The sequence below is a fragment of the Mesoplodon mirus genome (genome assembly GCF_964341445.2).
Source record: "Mesoplodon mirus genome assembly, chromosome: 11".
NCBI classification, from domain to species: domain Eukaryota; kingdom Metazoa; phylum Chordata; class Mammalia; order Artiodactyla; family Ziphiidae; genus Mesoplodon; species Mesoplodon mirus.
In genome coordinates this window covers 95,217,483-95,238,888 of record NC_138987.1, presented here as the reverse complement: position 1 = coordinate 95,238,888, position 21,406 = coordinate 95,217,483, and the positions used below count along the sequence as shown (strand labels likewise).

Here is a 21,406-nt window from a genome sequence, read left to right as displayed (position 1 = left end):
CACATTAGGCCATGCTAAGAGTATATACAGTTAAAATGAGAGAGACCTGAAATGGAAATTAAAGAATTGGAGAGGGGGGACCTCCCTGGTGGTGCAGTGGGTAAGACTCCACGCTCCCAATGCAGTGGGCCCAGGTTTGATCCCCGGTCAGGGAACTAGATCCCACATGCATGCCTCAACTAAGAGTTCCACCTAATAAATAAATAAATAAAGATTAAAAAAGAAAAAAAGAAATGGAGAGGGGATATATAGTCAAGTGGCAGAACATACTTTATTTTTGACAGGTTTTAGTTCTTTTTCACAGATCCATTTATTTTCTGTAGCACAGTTCTCGGAAAAAATTTTTGTCCTTGAGAGGTAAGCACAACTGTTTTCTTCAGCATCACCAGTAATTTGTAATCTGTGGAGCAGAAGAAAAGCCTTTCTTTAGTGTTTGTGATTTTCTCACATAATTCTCCTCATCCAGCCAGTATGTTCTGTAAGTTTCAGGAAACAACGAAGTGCTGGTTATTAAGCATGGAATAAGTACCCAGTCACAAATATAATGATATAAACTTTTAATAGAAAGCTAATATAAACCTCTGGAACTTGCAAGCTCATCTTCACTGGAAAAGAATTGTTCTAAAAAGAAATGTCATAATGATACATACAAAGAAGAAGCTTTGGAAACTGGGAATTGAATCTCCTATTAACATGTTTTATGAAAATTTCCTACTTTCACTGAGCCTCGATTTTCTTAAATATATAGGGTATATATATTTGAGGAGACATTGAGATCATGTATATGAAAGTGTGATCATGCTTAAACAAAGAAAGTGTTCAGTAAACGTAATAAGTACGTAGATACTCAGTGTCTACAGAATTTGAATATATCAATAGCCAGAAAAGGAGGCTCAGTACATATTATATGTAGTAGGAGGTTCCCTTTTTTCCCATTCCAAACAGGTTGGTGAGTGTCTGCTACAATATACGTACTATTAGTTCCAAAGAAGCAGAGTCTTGTGGCTCATTGCAGGTGGGGTATGAGTAGCAGTTAAACAGTGGGATGGCAAGATAGAGCTGGGGTGCCAGGATGGGGTGTGTGCAAGACATTCACCTATTTGTCCCAAATAGAAAGTGAAGTGGTGGCAGTGGGCAGGGCTCCATCACAGTTTTTCTTTGTTCCTTTGTTCCATTTCTTCTTGGAGCCCCTCGGCCCTGAGAAGCCAACCTGATTCTCTCGTAGTGTCTGACACCCTAGTCAAATCAGAATTTCTCTTGACCAAGCTATTGCAAAGGTCCCCTGTATTTTATCTCTTCCACCCTTCTGGTCCTTTCTTTGATTTTCAAGATAACTTTTTTACCGCTCATCTGGCCAAGTCCCCTTCCAAAAGGCCCTAGGTGACTTCCCAGGCCTTCTTTGACCAGATCTCTGCCTAGTTGTCTAACATTATCTCATTTAATCTCCAAAACAGTCCTGTGAAAAAAATTATTAACACCCTTTATGTTTTTCTTTACCTGAAAACCAAGGTAGAGAACTAAAATAAAAGCAGAGTCTAACTGATGCTCTTTCTACTATAATATGATACCTTCCAGGTTTACCTGCTCACTATCTTAATCAAATCATCATTTTTATCCTCAGAATAAAGTAGAGTGTTCAATCGAATTTAATCCATCATCTTTGCCTATATTTCTGCTCATAGACACTTCAGAGTTTTCCAGTTTTATTATAAACCTTAATAAAATAAACATAATGGCCCAATAAGAAGCATACACACACACAAACCAAAATTAACCTTTACTATGTACAAAAAAATAAAAATAAGTTAATATCAGAGTTGCACTTATGTGTAAGTAAAATATAGAAAAAAATCCCTAGAAAAACAAAAAAATCAGAGTGTAGTTTATTTACCAAAATATGTTTGCCTTTTCATACATTTATTCTAGTCCAGAACACCTTATTTTAAAATAATCTTCATTTTAAAGTACAGCATCTAAAAGAATATTTTAGAACATGGGTCAAACAATGTCAAAATGTGCTAATTAAACCAACGTTTCTTTTAATGTCTAAAAATTTTCCACACAATAAATCATTACTATATTTTAGATAAACTTGAACATGATCCTGTGTCCTGAATTTTAACCTCTTGTTTTTTGAATGATAAAAGAAATCCATTTTAACTGTTATTTATACAAATGTGAATAAAACATTCACAGACTCAAAAAATGTAACACAATATCATCTGTTCTGAAAAACTCATCAAAAGTTCTTTTCAGAAACTTGGTTGAATGTCTGCACACTTTCACTTTCTAGGGGAAAACAATGTCCTGCCCTTTGTTGTACAAACAACGATGAAGTCCATTAAGAATTTATAATTTAACTGTAACATCAATCCTCCTATAACACCGATGGTTAACTTGACCATCTTACACAAGAAACTATGAGACAACCAAAAAAACGGCAAATACCTCTTCTGTGGCTTATGCAGATTGACTACATCTCTTCAAACAACACTCCTTTTACACGGCTGGTTAAAATAAGCTACAATACTTGTTACAATGTGGGTAGTTTCTCTCTCAAATGTCTGGATACCCCACGCTGATATTTACTATATTTTTTCCTCTTATATTCATTGTGCCAATGCTGGTTGTGACCCACTAAGGTATGTGGTCCCACAGTTTGAAAAACGCTACTTAAACGATTCTTCCAGCCGATAGCTTCCAGCTAGAAATTTCTTAATTTTTAAATGTTATTTTAAAAACTGTTTCGTGTGCCCCCGCCCAAAGGAGTTAGTCTCTTCCTTGTCTCCTAAAACTCCATTGCTGGTAAAAATATATATTGTTGCAAAGGGTTGATGTCTTTTCATATGTGGAACTTTTCAACCAACTTCAGAATCATTCTTCTCAGACTATTCTGATCCTCCTGAACATTTCTAAACTAAATTAAAAGGATAAATCTCAATCTTCAATAACAATGTTACTATCTTGGCATGTAAACCTGATGTAAATTGAATATTCAAATTAGCTTATCCAATACTCACATATTAGAATTTAAAAAGGATCCATTTACCCACTTCCAGTTCTTTTCTGATAATGTAAAATTTAATCCAATCCAAAATAGGATTCCTCTTTTGTCTATCCGGTTTTGTATGAGCCTCTATAAATGAAACAGAAGACATGACTGAATATTGAATCTTTTTATCTATTACTGGTTTGCATCCTTCTACTCATCCTCTGAAACCCAGTTCAAGTATCACCTCCTCTCTGAAGCCTTTCCTAACTCCCCATCGGAGTTAATTATTCCTTATTTGTGATATTTCTGTCTGTATATTTATATATATCCCAATATTTGTATTTATGTTGTTGTATTCATTAAATTATATTTATTTTGCTTACATGTCCATTTAGTGTCTCAGATTGTGAGCTTCCTGAAGTCAAAATTAATACTTCCATCTGCATAGAACCCTCTAGGCTAAAGCACGAAGATCCTGATATGGTTAGAAGCAAGGGCTAAGCCCTATTAAAGTATTTTACTTAATTATTTACCAGCTCTTCCTGATCTTCAATAAGCAGCAGACGGGATTCTTTTGTGAAACAGTCGGCTAGACTGTCATTCCAAGGTTTGTAAGTGTCATAAAAAAGCAAGCATTTATCTCCGATTAGTTGCCAATTTGTTGGGCACTTTAACAGAACTGGTCTCTCTAAAGTAAGAAAGAGGAAGAAGAATAAATGTTATGTTTCTAACCTGCCCCCCACCCCACTAACACTAATCACACATGCACAAGTCATTATAAATTCAGGGAAGTCGTTGATCATCACAGTGAGAACAATGAATTTAATATAACTTTGAGGGTTTTGAGACCTACTGTTCATTCTGGTACTAAGAGTTGAAAATTAGTGACAAGTTAAAACCCTGACAAGTTCAAGTCCACACAAAGCAGATGCCGGTACAGTCAAAACTCTTTCTGAGATTCCTTAAATTCATTACAAGTGTTCTTTCTACTCCATGATGACAATATCAAACTTATCTAAAAAATGTCTACTTTAAACAACATGTAAAATGAAAAGCAAATAACAATTCATTTCCATAAGTTAATGGCAAATACCATGGAGAAGAATTATAAGAAAATTTCTAATTGCTGAATTATATATTTGCCTATTAATGGGATCTATTGGATAACATTTTCCAGAAGGATTTTCATAGTTTCTTAAAATTTCTGTTATGTACGAATGTATATAACAAATGATCACATTCTGTTACAGTCACTCAACAATAGTGTCTTTATTAACACACACTACTTAATAAGTACATGGACAAGATCAATGTCTTAATGTTTAATACAATAAATATTAAATAATTCATTGTATGTTGTGTTCCATTAATTAACTTCGGACCAGAGTTAGCTGCTTGACATATTCATTAAAATCATCAAATATCCCACTTAAATGCATATTTTACTTTATAGCTTGGTTTTTGGCTATTAATTATTGAATATCCTAGCAGCAGTCTCTCATAAGGCAGTGTTATCTGTTGGCTAAGATCGTAGGCTCTGAAGTTAGACCACCGAAGTACAATTCCCAGTGTCACCACTTAGTGCCTGTATGACCCTGAATGAGTTGCCTAGCCTTTCCATGCCTCAGTTTTGTCAAATATAAAATCAGAGCGATAATACTATCTTAATGTATGGGTTGTTATGAGCCTTAATTAAGATAATGCATGATACCTATCAAATTTTAGCCATAACTCTTAGGAAAGTCAAGCCACAAAATATACCTGTTGTTTCCTTCCTGTTCTCTTGAGCCTCCATGCTGCTTTTTTCTGTTGATGATTTTTGTCTCAAGAATATCACTAATAAATCAGGAGAAATCATTAAGAAGATTAATGCTGAATGGTACAGTGAAATGGATATGTTATATTTATCACTTCAGGAAATTTTTATCTCAACAAGCTTGAAATGAACAGAAGATAAGAGCAATAGCAGTGTAGTAACAAAGGGTCTACTTAGAAGACAACATAAACAAACACACACATAGCAAGTGAACACACACAGACATTGAGTTACCGGCTTCTACTATATAAGTAAGCTCCCAGGTGTTACTTAAACTCTTAAATTGCTTACACTCCTTGCCTCATGTTCCATCTTCAGAATAAGTATAATTGTGCCTACCCCATGGGAGAGATGACCTAGGACAATCTGAAATTTAGTAGGCACTTAAGGAACTGTAAATAATTGGAAATTTTTATTTTCTTTGTTACTGTCATGGTTTTATCATAACTGTGACTTTTTAAAAGTTCTTGGAGCATATGTGAAATCCCCCACGAAGCCTATCAGAACAGTTAGGAAGAGAAATACGACAAAGGATGAAGTTTGCTTAGTAGGTACTGGCTGAGCACTGTTAGAACACTGTTTTGTAACTGTTTTTGTTTCATGGGTCTTCCACTAAATTTGGGGTGGCCAAATGTTAACATACTTTAATATTTTTGGTAAAGTAGAATAAGTAGAACAAGAAATAAATGATCTTGCATCACTTACCTGAAACACTCAAGCCAATCACAGTCAAGGCAAGAAGAATAATCCCAGCACAACCAAGTTTCAGAGCAAATTTATGCCAAGGTGGACCCTGACAAACATCTGAGACATTAAGAAAATATACTTGATTAACTCAGTTGAGTTCATCTAATACAAAAAGCAGAGGTTGTTTGAATCACATAAGAAAGACCTAGATTCAGGTTGGGGGTAGGGGCAGGAAAGGACATTTATCAGTCATCTTAAAGTAGGGTCCCACAAGATGGAATCTCAGATCCAACTGAGAGTTTGCTTATAGATATAATAGAAATATTTATGCCTGTCTTGTGTATGAAGGATTGGTATAAGAATCAAATGAGATAGATGTGACGGTGTTTTGAAACATGCCAAATGCTATACAAAAATGAAACATATACCCTACTGTAGGAAGTAAGTCCAAGAATTTTGTCCAAAAAGGAAGGCCTTCATTCATTCAAGATATATTTGTTGAGGCTCTGTTTTATGCCAAACAACATGTTAGGTGCTGGTGGAATAACACAATCCTATTCTTAGACATGGATTTCTCTGCTTTACTGTTGTCTGGAACAATCATCTCCAATTTGGACCAAATGGAATTCAAGGAAGAGTATTTTACGAGCTTGCATGTTATTTTCAGTATTTCAATGAATATAACATAACATGAACCTGTGTCTACAACATTGCATAGTGTAAAAGATGTCAAATACCTTTGCTTTTCTCTGTATCATGTCAATAACAATGTACTGTATATCTCATGTTCATCAAAAGTTGTGATTATATTAATTAAAGTGGGATCATAAATTAATCATAACCTTATCAATGGATTTTATAGGGAAAAATAATCAAAGAGGAACTTATTAATGTAAAAAATTATTGGAAAACACTGAACAGCAGCTTTCAAAATTATATCAGCTCCGACAGGAATTATTCTGGTAATTTGTACTTTGGTTATTCTACTTGAAATTGTGCTTAGACAACTTCTATACCTGACTTAATTATAAGACCCCTTTTATTCCCATTTGGTTTATAATATGTTATATATATTACAATTATAAATTATTTTCTAAATTGTATTATTAGAGCCAAGGGCCTTTACAAGTAAAGGTTTAGTAATTTAACTATATCTATCATTTATTTATGTTATCTATTCCTTTTTATATTTTTTCTAATATTCCTCAATATAAAGGAATACATGCTTTGAGTCACCTGTTAAAAGCTTTAGTATCAGATATGTTAAAATGTTGTCTTTATTCTCATTAAATGTTCCAGATTGACCCACAAATCCATTTCTACTTTAGTTTTTTACACTCTCCCTGGCGATTAAGTTGTGTGACCCAGTTTTCAGACAACTACTCATGGTCTCTTCATTAGGACGTGGACATTCACAAAAGAGTTAGCTCTTTCTAAAATGTCCCTGGGGAGATGGAATTTAAGATAACTAAATGTGATAAAAGATTATGGGAGGAAACAGATAATAGATTAGATTTCAGGTAGTGACACCTGGATTATCATCTGGAGGGGAGAGATAAGAGTAGACAATTAGAGGAGCTCCAAGGTCCTGGGTGTACACTGAAAATGGGAGAACCAGACTGGAGAATATTGACCTAGAACTACTAATGCAAGCTCGTGTGACACAGAGCAACTAAACTTAGTGAACCTAAGACTAGTCCTACGTGACGTTTCCTCACAGGTGTATATACTATTCTACCATTTTTTCTTCCTCAGCCCTTCCTCCCTTGAAATTTTGAAAGATGGAGAAAGCCCCATATAGTCACTATTTTAACATTTAGTACCAAAGGATAGCAGTGGTTAAGAGCAGAGGCTCTCAAATCTAGCAGATTTGTATTAGAGCATGTTACTTCGGGCAACGTAACCTTCATAAACTACCAATTTCCTCACCTGTGAAATGTAGAATAATACTACTTCATGAGGTTTTGGAAAGGGTTATATGAAATAGTTCTTCTAGAGACGGTGTGTGATACATAATAACCGTGCATCTAAAATTTAAAGAACTGAGTGGAGGGTTCTGTGTTGTTTTTCTGCTGCACTACATTAGAACTAATAACAGCAATAGAGTTATTGCAGCAATAGAGTTACAATAACACATTGAAGAGGCCAGGTAAACTTTAGTGATCTGGAAGTACCCACATAAGGCTAGTTTTTTGTTTGGATATAAACAGTATGCCAAATCATCTCACTTTGTTTCTCTAAACATTTCCATGGCTTTCTCTCAAGCAGATCTAAGTCTGTACGTCTGTAGAACAGCCTACAAATCCCTATTCATTCCGGCTTCCCTTTATGCCTCTAACTTCATCTCCTGCTGTTTTCCATGCAGACGTGCTCTGTCATTTCACACTAACCTATGAGCTCCTCCTACAAGATGACAGGCATGTTCTTATCCCACGGATCTTGCACCTGCACTTGTCCATCTTCTAAAAGGCTCTCCTCCCAGGAGGCATACCTTTGTCTCTCAATTCTTTCAGGTCTTGACTCAAATGTCATCTTGTCAGGCAGGCTTCTATGATTATTCCATTTGATATCATACCCTCTCCAAAAGCTAACTCTCAATTCCATTTAAACATATTTTCTCTATTGCACTTAATATTATCTAACACATATATGTATACATATATATTCTTAGTTATTCATTTATTTGTAAACCTTCCTAGTAGTATAATATAAACACAATAAAGGAAAATATTTTTTCACTATTTTGTTCACTGTTGTATTCTCAGCACCTAGGGCATGGTTGACACAGGTGCTTATTTTTGGATGAATAAATAAACTCTAGAGGCATTTTTGCCAACACCTATCTACTTTTCTAAGAGACCAAATCCCGGGCCATAAACCAGATTCGTCACAACTCACATCTCTCTCTGGTTTTCCTGACTGCTTTTTTTTTTTTTTTTTTTTTTTTATTAGTTTCTGCTTTATAACAAAGTGAATCAGTCATACACATACATCTGTTCCCTGACTGCTTTTGATATAATCACTAACACTTACCATTTTGGCTAAACTGTTTAGCCAAAGGGCTTAGTGGTAGTTTCACAATAATTGTAATATCAGATCAATGTGTGGAGAAAGAATGTCACCTGCCATTTCAGTAAACAAAGGATGTTGCGACCTTAAAGCCACCAGCCAGTGCAGCTGCCTGGATAGTAAAACTTGAGGGAATTCAGGATGAAGAAAAACAGGATACTGGCCCTAGATAGTTAAGATGCATGTCAAAGGAATTATCTCAATAAGCCCAGACTTTTGCATCTTCCCACATATAGAAAAGCACTAAAATCATTAACTTGAGGTGTCTGTTTTTGTGATTAGCAGTAATCTTTTGATATTTACCTACTTTTTTTTTTTTTTTTTAGCAAAAGCTCCTGTATATCCCAGCTCCTCCCTTACCTCCTGGGGACATTTCCTCAGAACTATCAGAGAGACTGCCTTGTCAGCTACAGTTCTCTGTAAAGCCACCAAATACATAATTCTCAACTTTTAGGTCAGGCATTTTTTTCAGTTGACAAGCATTTTGTAGTCACACATTTTGTTCTGACTTTATTCTATGTTTTCTCAGATTTACTTTTAGAATGATATTTTGTGGAATAATGACTACAATTAGAATAGACAAATTTTCTGGCCTCATTGATTTGGGATCACAGAGAGTAGCTTTTAAGGAAAATCTCGCTGTCTTTCTCTATTTTCATTCTCCAATATCTTCCAACACCATCCTGCTTTCTCTCCACTTTTTAGATCTGAATAGGGAACAGAAAGCCTTTTTATTTCCCATCAAAAATAACCGTGGCTTGACAAATTCTCACTGTAGTTATCAAAATTCTCCAGTTTCCCGTAACCCCCAAATGAAGGGTATCATGAAACTATTTGATAACCCTAAGACTTTTCAATCTCCAATTTAGAACATTGATAGCTTAATACTTTCAAATTATACCAAACCATCCTAAAAAGATACAACCCACTTGCCAAGCACACTATGGAAGGAATATCAGGTTGGATAAAAATTGCAATATTATTGATGTTTAGTAAGTTTAGTTTGACTTCAGAATGTAATACTATGTCCTGATGATTTTATACATTTTTTTTTTCTGCTTAATTTGTAGTTTCTCTTCATCTATCCCCAGGACATGGAATCCATCACCTATGACCTCACATTAGAATTCCCCATCTCTTTCACTCAGAATACTAACTCCTCTGACATACAGAAAATTGCCAACTTCAACAAATATGAGATAAGTGCATCAGTGATATTCTCCTGTGCCTTGTGGCTTAAATCCTTCTAAACTGTTATACCTTTCAATTTAAAAATCATCAGATTGTTACTATATTCAAGTTTTTGATCTTGAATATAATTTTCTTTCAGAACATTTTTTTCCCTTCCTTTTGAAGGGTGAAGGATGTTAATCATTGAGCCTACACTTTGTATTCTGAAAGGAATGCCACAGATGCAAATGCATTGGAACTTAATCACAGTATTTTATAGAGGGATTTGAAATAAGGTAGGTTACTATTACAGCAAGGTAGTAAAAAAAATCTCTAAAAATATTCATTTGTTAAAAAAAAAACAAAAGCAAAAACAACAAAAGAGGGACTTCTCTGGTGGTCCAGTGGTCAAGATTCTGTGCTTCCATTGCAGGGGGCACAGATTCTATCCCCAGTCAGGGGGCAAAGATCCTGCATCTGTCATGGTGTGGCAAAAAATAAAAATAAAAAAATAAAAAAATAAAAATATTCCCTTGTTCATGCATGTAAAATATTTCTTCAGGATCCTTTAGCCAAGGCTCAGTAATAGGAACTATATTCATTTTTCACAAAAGTATCTTGATAAAAAAGAAATCTATAAGGTATGTGCTTTTTTCCACATTTGTGATTACCTACAGACAGGCCATGCTATATCTATTTAACATTAATATGGCTGCTGCTCATCTTCAAAGCCATGATTTAAAGCTACAAATTTAAGAGAAAAATCTATCTATGGAAAATATACAGATGCCAAAAGGAAAATTAAAGCCACTTACTCTGAGGAAGAGATGGGGGTGATGAGCGTTCAAGGCCGGCATTCCTGGATACTTTTAAATCAGCATATATCACCTGCCTGTCCATTGCAAAGAGAAGAATGTGGCACTAAACTTGTGTAAAAGAAAAAACTACAGTTCTATGAGGCAAGAGAAGCAAAAGGAAGTGCTCAGCCTTGAAAAGCTTTATTGTCTTTCTTACCTACCCACACTTCTAGCAGTGGGTTTTCTCTATAAATTAGTGAGAAAATCCACTTACTGGCTGTCCAGTATACTTAGATATGTAATATCTACTTTGTTTAATTAATTGGCCTGTTTGACAGAATTCTGGGAAGGTTTGTTTGTTGTCTTTGTAACCATCATCTTTGAGTACTTTTCTCAGTGCCAGGACCAGCGTGAGGGAAATGAAGCACTCTCATTTCCCTCCAAAAAAGTCAGGAATCAAGATAAACAATATTAAATGTAACGCTGTAAAAAGTAAACACTAATGCAAAAAAACTGCAGGATGCCTTTCAAAAGCTCTAAAGTCTTCCTGAAATATTTGTGCTCCCCCTAAAAGAGGCATAATGTGGAAAATGGAGTTGTAAATGTGGAAAAGGCTGCTGAATAATACAACAGAGAAAGCAAAGAGCTAAAGATCAAGACTACTCTTTGCTTAAAATAATGTTTTTAGTGCACTGAAGTTTAATTTCAAGTTATGAAGCATGACTGTGACCACTAGGAATCCACAATGGCCATGCTAGAAACAATTGATTGAGGAAAAAGTGTTCCCTTCAACCAGAAGCTTGCAAAATTATGTGAGCTCCAAAAGTATAAACTGGCTAGAAATATAAACCAAAGAAGAGCTTTCCCTTGTCCATATGTAGTATGAAATATATTGATGGATCCTTTTCTTTGTTACAACTGTCTTCACAATGATCTTCTATCACAAAAGATCCTTACTATGAAATCGTTATTGTATACATATAAAATAAATCCTTCATGAGAATTCACACCTGGAGAATTTTTCTCATTATGTTAATGCATTCATCGATCATCTAATTCCCTACATGACACTTTCTAAACACAGCATATCAGAATTCAGAAATTTACTGTCACTATTATAGATAGACAATAGACAGAGAGATAGATACAGAATATACACACACACATACACACGTGCATGGGACATATATGTTATTAAAGTTTTCAGAGGATAAAGGATTATAAGTAACTGAGATTTAGGATGTGGCAATAGTAGCTATAATATTGAATAGCTTAAGGAACAATAAAGATAGATTACTTTTAAATTTTATTTTATTTATTTATTTTTGGCTGCATTGGGTCTTCGTTGCTGCATGGGCTTTCTCTAGTTGTGGCGAGCGGGGGTTACTCTTTGTTGCGGTACACAGGAGTCTCATTGTGGTGGCTTCTCTTGTGATGGAGCACGGGCTCTAGGCATGTGGGCTTCAGTAGTTGTGGTGCATGGGCTCAGTAGTTGTAGCTCGCAGGCTGTAGAGCACAGGCTCAGTAGTTGTGGCACACGGGCTTAGTTGCTCCATGGCATGTGGGATCCTCCTGGACCAGGGCTTAAACCTGTGTCCCTTGCATTGGCAGGTGGATTCTTAACCACTGCACCACCAGGGAAGCCCCAATAAACATAGATTTTGATAGATTTTTGATTTTTACTATGTCATCTATCGTGACATTGAGATTTGCTGAGTTAATAGTGGGAGTTTGAGTGGATAGGAAAATAGAGTAAAATAAAAACAAAGGTAATTCTGAATATGAATAAGTACAATAGAGGCTGTATTATGGCTACGACATGGAGAAAAGAGTGATAAGAGAATCATTTGTGCAAGAAGGTGAAAATACAAAAGGCAACAAGTGGTGATCGTAAAACAAGATAATCCACTCTAGACTTAGAAAATGGTGACTTTAGTAAGATGGCAGACTAGGAAGCTATGCCCTCTTTATCCCACAGAGACGCTGAGTTAACAACAGTATGTGGACAGAATACCTTTGTGAGAGCTCTAGAGACCAGTTGAAAAACTACAGCACCCAGGCCTTTGCAAAACCAAGAAGAGATTCCAACAAAAGGGGTAGGAATCTCAGCATTTGGTGTGGAGACACCAAGAAGAAACCTGGTATAGCAGGGATCCTCCTTTGAGATAAAAACAAGAGTGGACTGTATATCCAACAGCCTGGATTGTCTGGTGGCTACTCAAGGGACTGGTTTCTCTCTTGCCTGACACAGAGTGCTTATAGGACCAGAAGAAGTTTGGAAGCTAGTGAAAGCTGAGGCAACGAGATGCAGAGCTGCAGTTCTGCAGGCAGACATGGGGAAAGCAAGAGGTGAGAAAAGGTTTGAGAAGTTCAGGAACCTCCAGCTGGGCTAACTGGTGAAAGGTCTTACTCTTCACAAAGGCTCTATACAAAGCCTAGGAGTGCCAATCCCAGAAAAAAAACACACACACACACACACACACACACCACAGAAACATGGCCCAATCAAAAGAACAAACAAAAGCTCTAAAAACTGAAACTGATTTAAAAAAAAAAAAAGTCAGATCTATGAGCTGCCAGACAAAGAATTTAAAGTAATTGGTGAGAACATAGAGAAACAACTTAATGAAGAGAATACTATGAATAATTGTATACCAACAAGTTGGATAACCTAGAGGAAATGGATAAATCCCTAGAAATGTACTAAGACTGAATCATGAGGAAGCAGAAAATCTGAACAATTCAACAATGGGTAAGATTTAAATAATATTAGAACACCTCCTAACAAAGAAAAGCCCAGGACCAGATGAATTCATTGGAGAATTCTACTTAATATTTAAATAAAAATTAACACTAATTCTTCTGAAAATCTTCCAAAAATCTGAAGAGGATGGAACACTTCTAAGCTCTCTGAGACCAGCATTACCCTGATACCAAAGACAGATAAAGACACTACAAGAAAAGAAGACTTGGTTGGGGTCAGAGGCAATGGCGCAGGACCACGAGCGCACCGGCTGGGCTGCGGAAGAGGAGCCGGCGCCCCTCGGGAAAGCTGACTGTAAGGCCTCTGAGGTAAAAGAATTCACAGCTGAGTTCTTAGAGAAGGTCCTTGAACCATCTGGATGGCGGGCAGTCTGGCACACTAATGTGTTCAAGGTGCTGGTTGAGGTCACAGATGTGGACTTTGTAGCCTTGAAGGCAGTGGTGAGGCTTGCTGACCCGTACCTCTGTGAATCTCAAGTCAGCACTTTTACTTTGGAGTGTATGAAAGAGCTCCTTGATTTGAAGGAACACCAGTTGCCCCTGCAGGAGTTGTGGGTGGTATTTGATGATTCTGGAGTGTTTGACCAGACAGCACTTGCAATTGAGCATATCAGGTTTTTCTATCAGAACATTTGGAGGAGTTGGGATGAAGAAGAAGAGGATGAGTATGATTATTTTGTTAGATGTGTTGAACCTCGATTGAGATTGCATTATGACATTCTTGAAGACCGAGTTCCTTCAGGACTTATTGCTGACTATCAAAATCTGTTGACTCAGTGTGAGGAGAGTTACAGGAAATTTTTAAATCTGAGAAGCAGTTTGTCAAATTGTAACTCTGATTCTGAGCAGGAAAACATCTCCATGGTGGAAGGGTTAAAATTGTATTCAGAGATTGAACAGTTGAAACAAAAGCTAAAACTCATTGAGAATCCTTTGCTGAGATATGTGTTTGGTTATCAGAAGAATTCTAATACACAAGCAAAAGGCATCCGTGCAAATGGCCAGAAGGTCACCCATGTGGTCTCCTCCCCCATGATGACTGGTCTGCTGCAGTCCCTGCTCAGGGATAAGCTTTGTCCAGAGCCTTGTAAGGAAGAAATAGAAGTTCAGTTCCACGGTGATCCATTGTCTGCTATAAATGCCTGCTATGAGGGCGACACTGTTATTGTTTGTCCTGGCCATTACGTGGTACATGGTACATTCTCCATTGCTGACTCCATTGAATTAGAAGGATATGGTCTACCAGATGATATTGTGATAGAAAAGAGAGGCAAAGGAGACACTTTTGTGGATTGTACGGGTGCGGATATTAAAATCTCAAGCATAAAATTTGTTCAGCACGATGCTGTGGAAGGAATCCTAATTATTCACCATGGCAAGACTACATTGGAAAACTGCGTATTGCAGTGTGAAACTACAGGAGTCACAGTACGAACATCAGCAGAATTTTTAATGAAGAACTCAGATTTATATGGTGCCAAGGGTGCAGGTATAGAAATATATCCTGGGAGTAAGTGCACCCTGAGTGACAATGGGATCCATCACTGCAAGGAAGGGATCCTCATTAAGGACTTCTTAGATGAACATTATGACATTCCCAAAATAACCATGGTGAATAATGTCATACATAATAATGAAGGTTATGGTGTTGTCTTGGTGAAATCTACAATTTTCTCTGACCTGCAAGAAAATGCCCAAGATGAAACTGAAGAAAATAAAGCATTTAAAGTTCAGACAAGTGGAGAGGCAGATGTAGCTGAAAGAGTGGATCTAGAAGAGCTGATTGAATGTGCAACTGGTAAAATGGAGCTTTATGCGAGAGCTGACCTTTCAGAGCAAGTCGAAGGCAATTGTGAAATTGTAAATGAACTAGTTGCTGCCTCCACACAAAAAGGCCAGTTGAAGAAGAAAAGGTTGAGTGAACTGGGGATCACACAAGCTGATGACAACTTAATGTCACAGGAGATGTTTGTTTCAGTTGTGGGGAACCAGTTCAAATGGAATGGGAAAGGGAGTTTTGGCACATTTCTCTTCTGACCACTGTGATGTAAATAGATAGCAAAATATTGGATTTTGCACATGCTGCACCCAAGAATCACTGCTGCTATCATACTTTGCTTCATGTCTATATTTTGTATCTGATATATTCGATTGGGTTTGAGTGAAACATAGATTTATTTCTGTCTGCAGGTGTTGCACATAAAACACTCTCTTTATAAAGAAGGTCATAAAAATATAAAATAGAAAATATTTGGAGATTTCTTATCTAGAAAGTCTTGCTTTTTCAAACACATAGTTCTCATATTAAGTCTATTATTAACTTTCCAGTATAAATACACTTTAGCACTTCAAAGAGGAGGAACAAAAGCAGGGAATGCAAGATGAGCACACAAAAATGCAATAGGCATCAATGTGCAGTATTCTTATAGTTGTCTTTTTAATCCCAATTATAGTGAGTCTGATATCCATGCTTTATTTGCATAATACATGTCTTAAAAGCTTTTATGATTGGGAGGTTATCTCCCTTATCAGGCTTATTATTGAGAACCTGAGTGGGAATGCCTTTTTATGTTGAACTATGTAATCATCAAAACAGTAATAGCATAGCAGGTTTGAAACAGAAATGAAACGTGTTATTCAGAGCCAATGCATACATAGAGCATTTTCACTACTGCTGAATATGAATGATTAAAAAGAAGGTGCTTTTCTTTCACCAACAGTATTCTGATCAAATTTCTTACATAGTCAAAATGATTACCTATACAACCTGTATCAGCTCTGTGTTCTTGATATCATATTGTAAAATACAGCTTTTAAAAGTATTTATATTTTTAAAAAGTATATGTGACATTGAAATTCCTATTGATTAAAATTATAATGATGAAATAATAAGTTGAAAAAAAAAGACAATAGACTAATATTCCTGATGAATATTAAAACAAAACTTTTCGACAAAATACTAACAAACTGAATTCAACGGCACATTAGAAAGCTTGTACATGATGACAAAGTGGATTTATTTCTGGAATAGATGACTGGTTAGCATAGGAAAATCACCAATGTAATACACCACATTAACAGAATGAAAGACAAAAACCACATGATTATCTTATCTGATGGAGAAAAACCATTTGACAAAATTCCACACACTTTCATGATAAAAACACTCAACAAACTAGGAACAGAGGGAAACTACCTCAACATAATAAAGGTCACTTATGAAAAGCCCACAGCTAACAGCACAATCAATGGTAAAAAATGGAAAGCTTTTCCTCTAAGGTCAAGAACAAGACAAGGACGCCTGCTTTCACCACTTCTATTCAGCATAGTATTGGAAGTCCTAGTCAAACCAGTTAGACAAGAAAAAGAAATAAAGACTTCTAAGTTGAAAAAAAAAAAAAAAGAGAAGTAAAATTATCCCTGTTCAGAGAGGAGATAATCTTATATGTAGAAAACTGTCCAGACTCCACAGATGCAAAAAACTGTTAGACTAATAAATGAATTTGGCTAAGTTTCAGAATAAAAAGTCAATACACAGAAATCAGTTGCATTTTTATACACTAATTAATGATCTGGAAAGGAAATGACATTAACTCATTTGCAATAGTATCCAAAAGAATAAAATACTTAGAAGAAACCTAATTAAGGAGGTTAAAGACTTGTACACAGAAAAGTACAAAATATTGCTGAAAGAAATTAAAGAAGACATAGAAACATGAAGAGTCATCCCATGTTCATGGATTGGAAGACTTAATATTGTTAACATCTGCATACTAGAACTACCATATGACCCAGCAGTTCCACTCCTGGGTATATATATTTAAAAAAAGTGAAAACACTAATTTGAAAAGATACATGCACTCCAGTGTTTATAGCATCATTAATTACAGTTGCCAAGATATGGAATTAACCTTTACAGTTGCCAAGATATGGAATTAACCTAAGTGTACACCAGTAGATGAATGGATAAAGAAGATGTGGTATATATATACAATGGAATACTACTCAGACATAAAAAGAATGAAATTTTGCCATTTGCAACAACATGAATGGACTTGGAAGGTATTATGCTGAGTGAAATAAAAAAGACAAATACTGTATGATATCACTTATAAGTGGAATCTAGAAAATATAATGAACTAGTGAATACAACAAAAAAGAAACAGACTCATAGAGAACAAACTAGTGGTTACCAGTAGGGAAAGGGAAGGCAAGAGGGGCAAGGTAGGGGTAGGGGATTAAGAGGTATAAACTACTATGTAAAAAATAAACCAGCTACAAGGATATATTATACAACACAGGGAATATGGCCAATATTTTATAACTATAAATGGAGTATAACCTTTAAAAATTGTGAATCACTGTGTTGTACACCTGAAACATAAAAAAATTTTGTTTGTTTGTTTGTTTTTTTGCAGTACACGGGCCTCTCACTGTTGTGGCCTCTCCTGATGCGGAGCACAGGCTCCGGACACGCAGGCTCAGCGGCCATGGCTCACGGGCCCAGCCGCTCTGCGGCATGTGGGATCCTCCCGGACCGGGGCACGAACCCATGGCCCCTGCATCAGCAGGTGGACTCTCAACCACTGCACCACCAGGGAAGCCCTGAAACATATAAAATTTTATGTCAGCTATACCTCAATTAAAAAAAAATGTGTATACTATCCACAGTGATGTTCAACACAATCCCTATCAAAATCCCAATGGCATTTTTTTTTCATAAATAGAAAAAAAAGTCATTCTAAAAGTCACATGGAATCTCTAGGGAACCTCGAATAAACAATTCTGTAAAAGAAGAACAAAGTTGGAGGACTCAACTTCCTGATTTCAGAACATATTACAAAGTGACAGTAACCAAAACAGTGTAGTAGTGGCATAAAAACAGACAAACCAATGAAATAGAATAAAAAGCCCAGAAATAAACCTCCAGGTATATGGCCATAGGATCTTCAACAGCAATGCCAAGACAACTCAATGGGGAAAAGACCATCTCTTCAACAAAGGATGTTGGGAAAACTAGATGTTTACATGCCAAATAATGAAGTTGACCCTTATCTTACACTATATACAACAATTAACTCAAAATGGATTAAAGACCTATAAGAACGTAGTACCTATAACTACAAAACTCCTAGAAGAAAACATATAGGAAAAGCTTCATGACTTGGTAATAATTTCTTTTATATAATACCAGAAACACAGAAAACAAAAGTGAAAATAGACTAATGGGACAGCATCAAAGTTAAAACATTTTGTGCATCAAAGAACACAATCAACAGAGTAAAAAGGTAACCTACAAAATGGGAGAAAACATTTGCAAATCATATGATAAGGGGTTAATATCCAACATATATAAAGAACTTCTATGACCCATCAACAAAAATCAAAGAGCCTGATTAAAAAATGAGCAAAGGATTTGAATAGATATTTCTCCAAATTGATATCCAAATGGTCAACAAACATATGAAAAGATGATCATCATCACTAACCATCTGAGAAATGCAAATCAAAAGCACAATGTGATATCAGCTCACACATGTTAAGATGATTAATATTTAAAAAATTACAGAAAGTAACAAGTGTTGGCAAGATGTGAACTTGGAACCCTTGTGCCTGTTGGTTGGATAGCAAAACAGTGCAACCACTATGGTATTAAAAATAGTTTTAATAAACATAGTTTCTCAAAGTTTAAAAATAGAACTATTAAATGATCCAGTAATCCAACTTCTAGGAATATATTCAAAAGAATTGAAAACAGAGTCTCAAAGAAATATACCCATGTTCATGACAACACTATTCACAATAGCCAAGAGTTGAAGCAATCCAAATGTCTATCAACAGATAAATGGTTAAAGAAAATGTGGTATATACATGCAGTGGAATATTATTCATCGTTAAAGCAGAAGGAAATTCTGTCACATATTGCAATATTAATGAATCTTGAGGCTACTGTGTTATGTGAAATAAGTCAGTTATAAAAAGACAGTATATTATTCCACTTATAAGAGGTATCTAAAGTAATAAAATTCACAGAAACAGAAAGTAGACTACTGGCTGGAGGGAGGGAGAAAAGGGAGGTACTTAATGGGTATAGAGTTTCAGATTTGCAAGATGAAAAAATTCTGGAGCTCTGTCTTACAACAATATGAATATAATTAATACTGTTTAACTGTATGCTTAAAAATTATTAAGAAGGTAAATTTTACATTATGTGCTTTTACCACAATAGAAAAAAAGAAAAAAATACAAAAGAAAACTTTCATAGCTGATGGAAAACTAGCGTTCAGTAATGATAAATAAGGGAAGGGAGGGTATATTGTCTAAAAATATTCGAGATGTAAGGGCAGTGTTTTCAATAGGATCTCTTCCCTCTCCCCTACCAGAGGATAGGAAATGGTCAATTGTTAGAGGAATGCAATGGGGCAATGGAGATGGGAGATGGAATAAAAGCCTCTAAGGATTACAATGTATAGCAGGGTCACCGCACTTATGTCCTAGATTGACACATTAACCTGTGTGCACCATGAACTAGCTTATTCAGATATGGAATCACAAACAAAATGATTCCTGCTAAATTTAAACAATTAAACAATACTTAATGCCTTCTAAGAAATATTTTAAATATTAGAAAATTAGATGTGGTTTCAGAGAAGATAAATAAATTCTAACCACTGAAGAATTCATCATGTAGCTATAGAGTATCACTTTGCATGACCTGCTCACTCATTAGCATCTAGCTGTACTGCTTAAGTATCAATTTTTGGTTTAAGTCTCAGTACTTCATTGTAAAATCAAATACATTTTATCCCTTCTTCTTCTGTGTTCCTGCAGATCTGGCACACAAAACATATTTGTGATTTATTTGCAATGTGGTAATATCAACTTATGTCTGTTTTGCTATTAAAGGGAAATTTTCCCTTGAATCATGACTGTTTTCTCATGCCAGAGAATAATTGTAACAGAGAAGAATAAACCTGACTTCATATTGGATCTATTCCTTTAGCTCTAACCATTATGTCCTATTGCCTGTGCTTAGTCATGTTGGCTGTGCACCTTTGAAAAGGAATGTTGCCTGAAGTATACAGAATATCCCTTTCTCAAGGCTCTGCCTCCCAGGCTTGACCTTTAAAGCTATAACATTTTTCATTGGTATAGAGATTAAAAGTTACAAAACAGAAAATAACATTTGTCTTGTTGGAGGTTTATAGGAACATCATGGCCAGACCTATGTGGACAGCTGCAAAAACAAAGGATTATCACATTGTCTCTGGGGTCTGGCCAGCACCAACAAGTCTGCAGCAAACAGCAACCCCCCTCCCCTTTTTGTATAAAAGAAGCCTGATATCCAATTCGGGTAAGATGGTTCTTTGAGACGTTAGTCCACCATCTTCTCAGGCTGCTGGTTTTCTAAATAAAGTCACTATTCCTTGTCCCAATACCTTATCTCTCGACTTACTGGCCTGTTGTGCAGCAAGCAGTACAAGCTTGGACTCAGTAACATAATTACATGGATATATATTGAAGGAATAAATGAATGTGAGCTGTATTCTACGCTTCACATTTGCAGTGGGGAACAGATCATACTGCAAAAATTAAAGACTTCTGAACACCAACTGAACCTACTGATTAACACCAGACCAAATACAAACTCTTCCAAAGAGTAAATGTACTTTCTCTAGCTTGTTCCATAATGGATTATACCAATATTCAGAACATTTTCAACATTTTGATGAGAAAAAGATACTGCACAGAAATTTTTTTTGTTTAAGGTTCAGAAATTTCCACTGCAAACAAAATTAGGTCAGTTGCCTTTATGCACAGGAAATACTTACCACAAATATCTCCCTAGAGACATTTAAGTATTTACACCTATGGTCAATAAGTGTGTCAGCTAGCAGAATCCCAATTTAGCATTTGCCTGAAGTTCAGTCCCTAAAATGTGTATCAATAGTGTTAAAACTAACTTTTATAATCTAAGAATTGCATTTACTTTTAGAGTACACAGTTCTCCTACTGTTTCTGTGTTGTTAAATACAGAGCATGTAAATGGAAGATAAGGCAGCTGCTAGAAGTTAAATTCTCAAAGTCCTTTTATAACGTGATCTGATCACC

The 21,406-nt window shown here is 35.8% G+C and overlaps 2 protein-coding genes across 2 annotated transcripts; one reads left to right on the top strand and one right to left on the bottom strand.

Moving 5' to 3' along the window:
* KLRB1 (killer cell lectin like receptor B1) lies at positions 1 to 10,672 on the bottom strand. Its single transcript, XM_082634673.1, has 6 exons — positions 10,550 to 10,672; positions 5,514 to 5,612; positions 4,754 to 4,828; positions 3,526 to 3,680; positions 3,021 to 3,136; positions 1 to 400 (listed from the first exon to the last, which is right to left on the bottom strand). Exons 1-6 carry the CDS (start codon positions 10,632 to 10,634, stop codon positions 253 to 255), a joined length of 678 nt encoding a protein of 225 aa, XP_082490799.1. The 5' UTR covers positions 10,635 to 10,672; the 3' UTR covers positions 1 to 252.
* Positions 10,673 to 13,508: 2,836 nt separating this feature from the next.
* On the top strand, positions 13,509 to 16,186 carry LOC309812220 (SHC SH2 domain-binding protein 1-like). Its single transcript, XM_082635849.1, has one exon. It carries the CDS (start codon positions 13,520 to 13,522, stop codon positions 15,329 to 15,331), a length of 1,812 nt encoding a protein of 603 aa, XP_082491975.1. The 5' UTR covers positions 13,509 to 13,519; the 3' UTR covers positions 15,332 to 16,186.
* Positions 16,187 to 21,406: the final 5,220 nt, after the last annotated feature.